Here is a 12,438-nt window from a genome sequence, read left to right as displayed (position 1 = left end):
ATCAGAGAGGGTTAGAAGACTGTAGGAGATTACAGAGCTAAAGCCATGAAGGTATTTTAAACCAAAGATGTTAAATTTTAAATCAAGTTGTTGCTTAATGGGGAGCCCGTGTAGGTCAGCCAGCACAGAGGAGAAAGGGGAACAGGTCTAGGTGCAAGTTAAAACATAGGCCAGGATTGGAATAAGCCATGATTGAATAGCAGAGCAGGCTCGATGGGCCAGATGGCCTAATTCTGCCCCTATGTCTTAAGGTCTTATGGAATAATCAAGTCTATAAGCAAATGATGTCATGGATGAGGCAGCAGCTGGGCTGAGACATTAGTTGCAAGAAACAAGGAATACACTCTTTGTAATAAAAATATTGCTGGCAGATAGTAAAGTCGTCATAGTCCCAGATGACAATAGGCTGCTTTCCCCTTTGAGGGGAAGAGCTGACTGGTGGTGGTTTAAACTGAGGATCGCCATACCTCAGGCGAGGGGCAAGGTTGAGAAGGCAGGGCCTTCGTGAATAACCTCAGCCGGTACGGGAATTGAACCCGAGGCTGTTGGCCTCGCTCCGCACCATGAACCAGCTGTCCAGCCAACTGAGCTAAATAGTAGTGGACTGGTCAACTTTTTATTTTATTCGTTCATGGGATGTGGGCGTCGCTGGCTGGGACAGCTTTTATTGCCCACCCCTGAGAGCATTTCACAGTCGATCACATGGATCTGTAGTCACATGTAGGCCAGGCCAGGTAAGGATGACAGATCTCCTCCCCTCAAGGACATTTAATGAATCAGGTGGGTTTTTACAATAATCGTCAATGGTTTCATGGTCACCTTTAGACTTTTAATTCCAGATTTTCATTGAATTCAAATTTCACCATCTGCCAGGGCGGGATTCGAACCCGGGTCCATAGAGCATGAATCTGGGTCTCTGGATTACTAGTCCAGCGACAATACCACTACGCCACTGCTTCCCACAGGTTAACACAAATGAGCACGAAAACAAAATGCAATATTGCTAAGACTACAATGATTCACACTTCCCTCTACTTGTAGTCAATTGTAGTCCCATGTGTCTTCCAGAAACAAAGCCATCTGCCCGCTGTGCATTATCAGTTGCTTCAGGAGTGACTGCTCATTGCTGTCAATGTGACACCCACTCAAAATGGGTAGAGTCACGTGTCTGGTTACCCCTTTCACTCACCTTGGGCTGACCCATATCGCCCAGGCGAGGAGAGGCGGACAGTGAAACATTTGACAACTAGTTTGTTGAGGCAGCTCTAGTGCCACGAATGCTCCTTACCGTGTACAGCTCATTGAGAACCTTCATTAAATCTTCGTGTAACTGGAATCCAATCTCTTTGCTCTGTAAAAGAGAAACGCATTTTTCACTTCGATTGCCGAGCACACAGATGTCACTTCACATTAAGAGAAAAAATAAATCCAGAATTTATTCCCTGCTGCTCTGCCAACGAATAACAGCACTTCAACAAAAAAAGTCTTTTTTTTTTTAATCTAAAAGGGAGCTGGATCAGAAAATATTATGCAATCAGGTATTAGAAGGGGTTTCACTGACACAAACTATAATATGGTTCAAATTTATCAGATTAATATAAATCATTACTATGTGCTGAGCAACATTTTACAAAGACAATACTTTTGCTATCTTGATGGAGGTTCTGCATTTCCAATAGCTTGTAACCACTGAAGCTTAAGTGCATGGACGAGTCAATCAAATAAAAAAAAGCCCTTTAACTAATTGGAAGCATTCTATTAAATCTGAAAGCAAGCCAGGCTGGTTTAATCATTCACATCATTTACATAAAGATGAACCTTCACCACAAGAGCTGCAGCAGCTCAAGGAGACGCCTTCGCAAGGGCAACAAATGCTGGCCATCAGCAATGTCCAAATCCAGAGATTTAATTATTCTTATTAAAAGAAGGTATGCTTGCAAAAATCCCATCGCCGGAGATGTTTGCGAGAATCCAGGAGAAGAGATAGTTTGAAAATGGGCAGCATGGTAGCACAGTGGTTAGCACTGTGGCTTCAGGGCAGCACGGTAGCATTGCGGATAGCGCAATTGCTTCACAGCTCCAGGGTCCCAGGTTCGATTTCGGCTTGGGTCACTGTCTGTGCCGAGTCTGCACATCCTCCCCGTGTCTGCGTGGGTTTCCTCCCACAGTCCAAAGATGTGCAGGTTAGGTAGATTGGTAATGATAAATTGCCCTTAGTGTCCTTGGTGTTGGGTGGAGTTACTGGGTTATGGGGATAGGGAGGTGTTGACCTTGGGTAGGGGGCTCTTTCCAAGAGCCGGTGCAGACTCGATGGGCCGAATGGCCTCCTTCTGCACTGTAAATTCTATAATAATTCACAGCGGCAATGTCCCAGGTTCGAATCCCGGCTTGGGTCACTGTCTGGGCGTAGTCTGCACGTTCTCACTGTGTCTGTGTGGGTTTCCTCCGGGTGCCCCGTTTCCCTCTCAAGTCCCGAAAGACGTGCTTCTTAGGTGAATTGGGCATTCTGAAGTCTCCCTCAGTGTACCCGAACAGGCGCTGGAGTGTGACAAGAAGGGGATTTTCACAGAAACTTCATTGCAGTGTTAATGTAAGCCTACTTGTGACGCTAATAAAGATTATCATTACAACAAAAGAAGCTGACAGGTGCAGCCTGCTCATCTACATCCAAGCAGGGCGGTCTCATTCCACTTCCCCAGAGGCTCACGTCCTTTAATGAGGCGATGGTGTCAGCATTGATGAGGGCCTGAATACAAACAGTACTGTTGGTGTTCAAAGTACACAGCTCAACTGAAAGTCCCCCAAGGCACAATTTCTGAGTTGAGCAGGGGAGATCTCCATTGTTCGAGATATCCTTCAACCAACATCACTTAATTTCCAATATAATCCTTCATGGGACATGGGCCATTTATTGCCCTTCCCTAATTGCCCTTGAACTGAGTGGATTGCTGGGCCATTTCAGAGGGCAGTTACGAGTCAACCACATGCTGGGGGTTTGGAGTCACATGTAGGCCAGACCAGGTAAGAATGGCAGATTTCCTTCCCTGAAGGACACGAGTGAACCAGATGGGCTTTTGCGACAATGGTTTCATGGTCATCATGATTAGACTTTTAATGCCTGATTTTTATTGAATTTCACATCTGTCGTGGTGGGATTCGGGCCCAGACGCCGAGGCTTTATCCTGAGTCTCTGGATTACCAGACCAGTGACAGTATCATTAACTGTGACAATACCACTGTGCCACTGCCTCTCCAAGTGTCATCACAGTTCCACTTGTGGGATTTAGTTATGCCACATTTGAAATAGTGACTGCTTTCCAGAGCTGTAAAATTCCCAAGAGTATTTTGGCTGCGAGATCCTGGCTTATGTTAGTTAATATCGGGCTGCCGCATGCCCACTGCCGTTCCTCACACACTACTGCAACTTTAAAGGAAAAGATTGACAAGTATTTGAAGTAGATAATAGAAGAGACACTGCCAGTGGAATTAGGTTTAGTTTGCCGACACCGATACAATCCCCTTCTGTACTGTAAACTTCCTACGTATCGATATCCGATTGAAAAGTATGAGATCCTGAGATAATCTGACCGGGTGGATACTGGGAGGACCTTTCCTCTCACCGGGGACACTGGAACTGGGGGATACAGTTTAAGATTAAGATGTCTTCCTTTTCACAAAGAGATGGGGAACATGTTTCCTCTCAGCGGGTCATGAACCTGTGGAATTCTCTTCCCCAGAGAGTGGTGGAGGCTGGGTCATCGACTATATTTAAGGCCGAGTTAGACAGATCTTTGATAGGGAAAGGAGTCAAGAATTACGGCAGGGTAAACAGTAAAGTAGAGTTGACACCACAACCACATCAACAAGATCTTGTCGAATGCCAGAGCAATTCATGGGGCCGAATGGCCTACTCCTGCATGTTCCACCGCCCCAGGACTCTCTCCTTATAGCTGCTGCCAGATCTGCTGAGTTTTTCCAGCATCCTCTGCTCTTATTTGAGGTAAAGACTGCCTGGTTCCAAAGGAATTTGAACTAATTAAGCATATTTTGCAGACCTTTTTTTTTTTTACAATTTTATTAAGGTATTTTAGGCATATAAAAAAAGGTGACATTGTACAATACAAAAAAATGTCAAGACACAAATTAAACAGTGCAAACCACGGCTTCGTTCACTACCCTAGCCCTAGCCCCCCCCCCCCCCCCCCCCCCCGCGCTTTCCTCCTCTGCGAAGAAGTCAATAAATGGCTGCCACCTTCGGGCGAACCCTAATAGCGAACCTCTCAAAAGGCGAACTTGACTTTCTCCAGGCCAAGAAAGCTCGCCATGTCCGATAGCCATACCTCAGCCCTCGGGGGCTTTGAGTCCCTCCATGCTAACAGTATTCATTGCCAGGCTACCAGGGAAGCAAAGGCCAGAACGTTGGCCTCTCTCTCTTCCTGGACTCCCGGGTCCTCCGAAACCCCAAAGATTGCCACCTCCATTATCACCCTAGTTTTCAATACCCGGGACATGACATCTGCAAAACCCTGCCAACCCCCTGAGTTTAGGGCACGACCAGAACGCGTGCACACGGTTAGCCGGCCCTCCGGTGCATCTAGCACACTTGTCCTCCAGCCCGAAGAATCTGCTCATCCGGGCCACCGTCATGTGGATCTGGTGCACGACCTTAAACTGGATCAGGCTGAGCCTGGCACATGTTGCGGTCGTGTTTACTCTGCTCAGGGCTTCTGCCCAAATACAGTCCTCGAGCTCCTCCTCCCATTTAGGCTTCAGGGGCTCGATTCTCCCCTACCCGGCGTGACGGAGGGTCCCGGAGTAGGGGAGTAGCGCCAACCACTCAGGGGTCGGGCCTCCCCAAAGGTGGGGAATTCTCCACACCTTTGGGGGCCAGCCCCGCGCCGGAGCGGTTGGCACCAGAAGACTGGCGCAAAAAACCGGCGCCCCCGGCAGCGGGGCTGGCCGAAAGGCTTTCGCCGGTCCGCGCATGCGCCGGCGGTGACGTCAGCGGCCAGCTGCCTCTGATGTAACCACCGGCGCATGCGCGATGTGGGTTTCTCTTCCGCTTCCGCCATGGCGGAGGCCGTGGAAGAGAAATAGTGCACCCAGGGCACTGGCCCGGAGTCTGAGCGGGGGCCCCGATCGCGGGCCAGGCCACCGTGGGGGCACCCCCCGGGGTCCGATCGCCCCCCGCCCCCCCCAGGACCCCGGGGGTCCGCTCGCGCCGCTGATCCCGCCGTTACAGAGGTGGTTCAAACCTCGGCGGCGGGAGAGGCCTCCCAGCGGCGGGACTTCGGCCCATCCGGGCCGGAGAATCACCGCAGGGGCCTCTCCGTTCGGAGTGGCGAGATTCCCGCCACCGCCACTTCCCGGGTGGCGGAGAATCTTTGCCACGGCGGGGGTGGGATTTTAGGCGGCCCCAGGCGATTCTCCGACCCTGCTGGGGGTCGGAGAATTTCGCCCCAGTTCCTCGGTCTGCATATCCTCAGCTTCCATTCAGGATAGGTTGAGCTTATGCAACCTGCCCCAGTCCCATGCCACCCGAATCCCCAAATATCGGAAACTCTCCCCCACTAGCCTGAACGGCAGCCCCTTCAGTCTACTCTCCTGCCCCCTCGCCTGAATTACGAACATCTCGCTCTTAGCCATGTTCAATTTATATCCTGAAAACCTGCCAAATTCCCTCAGGATTTCCATAATACCGACCATCCCCACCACTGGGTCCGATACATACAACAGCAGATCATCTGCGTAGAACAAGACTCTATGTTCCATTCCCCCCCCCCCCGGACCAACCCTTTCCAGCCCCTAGAAGCTCTCAGTGCAATTGCCAGTGGCTCTATGGCCAGCGCAAACAGCAGAGGGGAGAGAGGGCAGCCCTGTCTTGTCCCACAGTGCAGTCTAAAGTAGTCCGATGTCGTCCTGTTCGTCCTTACACTCGCCTCCGAGGCCTGATATAATATCCTAACCCAGTCGATGAACCCCGCCCCGAACCCGAACCGTCCTAGTACCTCCCATAGATAATCCCACTCGACCCGGTCAAAAGCCTTTTCAGCATCCATGGCTACCACTATCTCTACCTCCCTACTCTCCAGGGGCATCATAATCACCTTGAGCAGCCTTCTTAGGTTGGCCACCAGCTGCCTCCCCTTCACAAACCCGGTTTGGTCCTCCACAATTACATCCGGCACACAGTCCTCAATTCTGGTCGCCAAGATCTTGGCCAGTAACTTGGCGTCTATGTTGATCAAAGAGATTGGCCTGTATGACCCACAAGCCTCCGGGTCCTTATCCCGTTTCAGAATAAGCGAGATGGTGGCCTGCGACATCGTCGGGGGTAAACTCCCTCTGTCTCTTGCCTCGTTAAAGACCCTGACCAGCACCGGCCCCACTATCCCGGCAAATCTTTTGTAAAACTCCACCGGATACCTGTCCGGCCCCGGGGCTTTACATTTTACAGAACTTATCTTCAAAGGATTATAAAAAGCAAACAAAAAGGAAGAAATCTACTTCTCCAGCTTGCCATTTCGACCCACAGGATGTCCCAGCCTGCTGCACACCCTCAGGACTGTCAGTCCTCCAGGACTGGCCTGGAGTCTCCAGCAATTGAAAATCACTCTCCAGGGCCCAGCTGTGTGCAGCTCTGGAGAAAACTCATTGGGACATTAAAAAAGGGAGTTCGTTTTTGCAATTTTCTCGAATATTTCTCTTTACCAGGTTATTAAAATATCGAAAATTAGGGGGAAAACGACAGTCTGGCTGGTGGTCAAGCATCATCTTTTTGCTTTACAAATGGTGTAGGAAGGCAGTACGTCACAATGATGGATGTGTTGGCAGACTAATGGCTGGAGCGTGGGGGGGGGGGAGGGGGGGGGGGGGAAGAGTCATGTGATGAAACCTCAAGGAATGCATTAACATAGAAACTATAGAATCCCTACAATGCAAAAGGAGGCCATTCGGTACATCCAAGTTTGCACTGAACCTCCAAAAGAGCACTCCACCTAGGCACACTCCCCCCACCTATGTCTATAAACCTGCGCATTGAACATGACCAATCCACCTGACCTGCAAATCTTTGGATTGTGGGAGGAAACCGGAGCACCCGGAGGAAACCCACACAGACACGGGAAGAACTTTCACTCCACATAGTCACCCAAAGCCGGAATCGAACCCAGGTCCCTGGCACTGGGGCAGCAGTGTCAACATGCCGCACAGGAACATAAGGGGTGGGATTCTCCAAAATGGAGGCAGAGTGTTCGCGCCGTCATGAATGCCGTTGAGTTTCACGACGGCACAAAACGGACGTGGGCACTATCGATTCTGGACCCCACAGGGGATTCTGGACCTCCTAGGAGAATCGCATGCCAGCGTCGGGACGCGGGTGCGGTGATTCTACGGCCCGGGGCTCGGAGAATCCAGTCTAATATCTCTATGGTAAACATATCTTGACTTTGTACTTTGCAAAATTTTAAAGAGAAACTATTCCCTTTCCATTGGCTGTCAGTGCCATGGACTCGCCCTGCACTGTAAGAAAAGCAACAGTTATAGATGCAGCTCACCAAGCACAGCACCATGCAAATCTGCAACCTCTACCACCTAGAAGGACAAGGGCACCAGATACATGGGAACACCACCACCTGCAAATTCCCCTCCAAGTCACACACCAGCCTAACTTGGAAATATATCATTTTCTCTGTCGCTGGGTCAAACTCCTGAAACCCCCTCACTACCACAAATGTGGGCGTTCCTCCAACAGATGGACAGCAGCAGTTCACAAACCACATGAGGAGATCAAACGGCAATTCTCTGTGGTCTTTGAGAGAGTCATAACAGCCACCGCACCTTGTGGGGTTGGGGGGGGGGGGGGGGGGGGGGGGGGGGGGGAGTAGATCAGTTTGTTGTCAGATTGTTGATGGCCTGGTCAAAAGACCCTTCATTGGGCCTTTACATATTCAAATTGGCTTCCCATCTCCTTGTGGCAGGTAATCTCGGCCCTCCCTTATCAGCTATCAGTGAAATCACTGAAGGCAAAGCAAAGCAGGGAGCTGATGAAATGAAATGAAAATCGCTTATTGTCACGAGTAGGCTTCAAATGAAGTTACTGTGAAAAGCTCCTAGTCGCCACGTTCCGGCGCCTGTTCGGGGAGGCTGGTACGGGAATCGAACCTTGCTGCTGGCCTGCTTTAAAAGCCAGCGATTTAGCCCAGTGAGCTAAACCAGCCCCAGCTCCCACCTACTGTACTGGAATCCCACCCACCTTGCTCCCGCCTTGTGCAGTTTAGTAAAGTTCTCCCCAATGGGTTGAATGGCCTACTTCAATTCGTAATTGCATTCATCACAAGTATGGTAGTTCAACTGTGTGTGCAGTGACCTAGAAAAGAATTACTTCCAATGAAGACATAACCATAGGATTCTAATTTCCAACTCCACGAATAAAATTCAACTGCTCCAGTCATCCGGGACACCTTTTCCCAATTATCATTCTAAAACTGACATCATCCAAAAGGTCACACTACTTGACATGGATATTCTCTTCTGAACAATAATTGTGTCAGATGGCTCTATAGCAAATTAGCATAGTCCTTCTCACCAGCAATTGACTGGTTGCTATAATGATGTGGAACAAAATAACCTTTTAAAGTTCTCCCAACTATTCATTTGCATCCCCCACACTATTTCAAGGATTTAAATTATTGCTGCTGGCACAATGACAGGAAACAGGACATAGAATCTTAGAATTTACAGTGCAGCAGGAGGCTATTTGGCACATTGCGTCTGCACTGGCCCTCGGAAAGACCACCCCACCGCCCATGCCTCCATCCCTGCAACCCAACCTAACGCACTGGACACTAAGGAGCAATTTAGCATGGTCAATCCACCTACCCTGCACATCTTTGGACTGTGGGAGGAAACCGGAGCACCCGGAGGAAAGCCACGCTGACATGGGGAGAAAGTGCAAACTCCACACAGTCACCCGAGGCCAGAACTGAACCCAGGTCCCTAGAGCTGTGAGGCAGCAGTGCTAACCACTGAGCCACCATGCTGCGCCCTGTCAATACACTGCAAGCTGATGATTGAAAATTGGGAATTGGCTGGATTTTGGGAAACTGTGTTGGAACGTGCATCTCATTGGGCCTGGTGAGCACATAAAATAACAGCATGTCTATAGACTACTGTTCAAAATCAGGTTTCCATCCATCAATATGTTGATCTATGATATGTAAATTTAGATAAACATTTACTCTCCAAAGCTTGGAAACTTTCTGCAGCAGCTCTTTCCCAGCCTAACTCTCTCACCCAAGCCTTCCCATCACAGTTTCACCTTGACCGCCTCCGTGCTCACTGTCCCCCACTCGAGGCCTGTGTACACGCTCAACTTCCAAATACTATTCCCTCCCTCCTTTCCTGTTCCCTGCTTCCATTTGCGCTTTTTCTCTTGCGTCTTGTTGCTAAGCCCATGGCCGACCTTCAGCCCCCTTCACACAGATTGCAGTGGGGCCTCGCTCCCCTCTGTCCTTCAGCTCAGCAGCCTTTGAAATGAGAGAGACTGGAGAGTGAGAGGTGGAGCTGGGATTGGAAAAGCAGGGGAGGGATTCACTTGACAGGTGGAGATGAAGAAATAGTGGTAACAGTGAGATTCCTCACACAGACCAAATCCTGGGTGAGTAGGGAGAAATTATTTCCACTCGAGAGAGAGTCCGGAAGAAGAGGAATAATGTGAGAATCAATAACAGATCAAAAACAGAATTTTGGAAGAATTTTCTTCACACCGAGATTGGTGAGATTAGTATTTACAGAAGGGGGTAAAGGAATCTGGGGCAGGGTGGGAAGAGGTAATTAAAGTGGGAGGCAGCTGAAATGGAGTATAAACACTGGTTGAGCCAGTTAGAGTTTCTGTGCTGAGGAATCTAGATAATTTTGAGGAGGTTGTTTGATTTATTTCTTGTAATTGCTTTGGGACTTGCCTGGTATCTAAGGAAGCAGCTGAATTCTGGATCTGATCCACGATAGAACGTGCGCTGAAGTGACACATCTACTATTTTTATATCTCAAAGTCGGTCACATGTTACCACCAGATGCCCACCTGGGACCCCGAGGCAGATTTTGAAACCACGATATCTCTGCTCTTCCACTTTCAGGTCGACAGTTCTTTTGAAACAGCTCCACTTTTATATTTCTTTTATGACCCCATTACATTTATGCTTTAATCTCTGATTCCCGGCAGGGAGCCTTGCTCAGGGGGTTGTGTGTGCTGAAAAACGGGGGCTACAATCTCAAAGCGACACTCTCTTTCAACATCTCTGGAGTGCAAGTTTGCAGAATACCCTTCACTGCAAAGCGAAGGCAAGGATGACCCAAAGCTATTCGATTAAATAATGGGACATAATATTAATAATACAGGGAGGACAAATGCGCTAGGTGCGCGGGAGGACCAGCGAACCACGTTCACATGTTTTGGGCATGCCCCAAGCTTAGGGGGTACTGGGAGGGATTTGCGGGCGTCATGTGCCGGGTGCTAAAAACAAGAGTGGCGATGGGTCCAGGGGTGGCAATTTTTGGGGTTTCGGAAGACCCGGGAGTCCAGGGGGAGAAAGAGGCCGATGTTTTGGCCTTTGCTTCCCTGATAGCCCGGCGACGAATACTATTGGCGTGGAGGGACTCAAAGCCCCCGAAGACTGAGTTGTGGCTTGCGGACATGTCGAGTTTCCTGGGTATGGAAAAAATTAAGTTCGCCTTGAGGGGATCTGTAAAGGGGTTCGCCCAGAGGTGGCAACCATTTATTGACTTCTTTGCGGTAGAGTAGAGTAGGAGGGATAAAATGGCAGGTAGTACCGGTGGGAGAGGAGCGGGCTTGTGCAGTATGTTACGATTGAAGTATTGAATGTACGTTGATGTTTGCACATTTTTGCCTTTTTTGCTTTCTTTCTGTTGATGTCTGTAACTGTTTACAAAGCCAAAAACTACCTCAATAAAATTGTTTATTTAAAAAAAAAAAGAATATTAATAATACCCCTTTTGCTAATGGTAATCCATCATGTGGAGGATGATTCTTTCTTCGAGATGGCTGGGTTGAGTGGTTGAGAGTTGGCAGATGGTTTATGAACTTTATCTTAGCCTTGCAGGCTCTCCCAGAGTGAGGATAATCAGTTGTCAGCTGGCAGGGGGGGGGGCGGGGGGACAGCGGATTGTTGGCTCGAGCAATTGCCCTCTCTTTCCGTCTCTCTCCCCAGGAGTCCCCTCTCAGTGGCTGCCCTTGTTGCTGGAACGTCGTGACCACATTTCTGATGACGGATCACCATATTGATCACAATTGGGAATCTTCCCATGTGCTGATGCTCGGAGAGCAGGCCCTCATTGAAGTTTTGAGATGGCCTTTGAAATCCATCCATCCAAGCACCCATCCATCTCAGCTAATGTGAGATCGTGGAGTCTATTCTTGGCTGTCTTGAAGGATGCTTGTGTGCTCTCCTGTTTTCCCGCTTGATTCGCAAGTTCCTTCAAAGGCATAGTTGATAATGTTGTTCTAGGGTCTTGATCTGGCATTTATTAGTCGCCCAAACTTAAACATAGAGATATTTAACAATACTATGCACAGGCTCAATTTCCCCCAACATGGTTCTTGTCTTTGCATAGGTGGCTGGGGACGTGACTCTTGAAGGAATCTCCACAGGAAACCCATCATGGAGGGCTGGTCTGATCAAGGTGCTTAACATGTTACGAGTATTTGACGTAGGGTAGATATGGTGAAACTTTTTCCTCTGGCGGGGAAAGCAAAAATATGGTGACATGATCTTAAAATTTACACCAGGTCACTGAGGAGTGAAATCAGAAAGCACCTATTCTCCACTTACAGGATAAATGGATGCGGACACGGACGCAATAGGAGCTTTCAACGTAGAGATCGAGGTCACAGAATTATGGAATCCCTACAGTGCAGAAGGAGATCATTCGGCCCATCGAGTCTGCACGCTTAGACGCTTAGAGGCAATTAACCTGCACATCTCTGGACTGTGGGAGAAAACCAGAGCACCTGGAGGAAATCCACTCAGACACAGGGAGAATGTGCAGACTCCACACAGCCACCCAAGGTCAGAATTGAACACAGGCCCCTGGCGCTGGGAGGCAGCAGCAGTAACCACTGTGCCACTTTGCTACCTGATGACAAAAGTCGCTGGCATGGACCTGATGGGCCCCTACTTACTTATAATTACTTTTGACACCCGGAAAAAAAACCAGAATCTAGTATTTTAGCCTTTGATCAAATTGTAGGAGCAGCAACTTCCTCCAAAACAAATCCCAGCCAGACCAGCCTTAGGAAAGCAAGTTGCTGTCAAAGTTAGGTCGTTTTCTGCCTATAAAATGATTAAAAAATGCAAACACCCCGCACTGATCTCCTTGTCCTTTGCTTTGCACTGCCTCTAACTTTTTCAGCTTTCCACT

At 49.0% G+C, this 12,438-nt stretch overlaps 1 protein-coding gene across 6 annotated transcripts in view; it reads right to left on the bottom strand.

The window, feature by feature from the left end:
• Positions 1-12,438, bottom strand: part of srgap1a (SLIT-ROBO Rho GTPase activating protein 1a) — a 274,720-nt gene that overhangs the window by 106,660 nt on the left and 155,622 nt on the right. For all 6 annotated transcript variants that reach the window (XM_038781245.1, XM_038781239.1, XM_038781244.1 and 3 more), the window contains exon 4: positions 1,289-1,351. In XM_038781245.1, the coding sequence (XP_038637173.1) occupies positions 1,289-1,351 (63 nt within the window). The remainder of the gene's footprint in view (positions 1-1,288; positions 1,352-12,438) is intronic.

The sequence above is a fragment of the Scyliorhinus canicula genome, chromosome 20 (assembly GCF_902713615.1).
Source record: "Scyliorhinus canicula chromosome 20, sScyCan1.1, whole genome shotgun sequence".
NCBI classification, from domain to species: Eukaryota; Metazoa; Chordata; class Chondrichthyes; order Carcharhiniformes; family Scyliorhinidae; genus Scyliorhinus; species Scyliorhinus canicula.
Note: the sequence above shows the minus strand (reverse complement) of the source record. Positions and strands in the feature narration are given on the sequence as shown.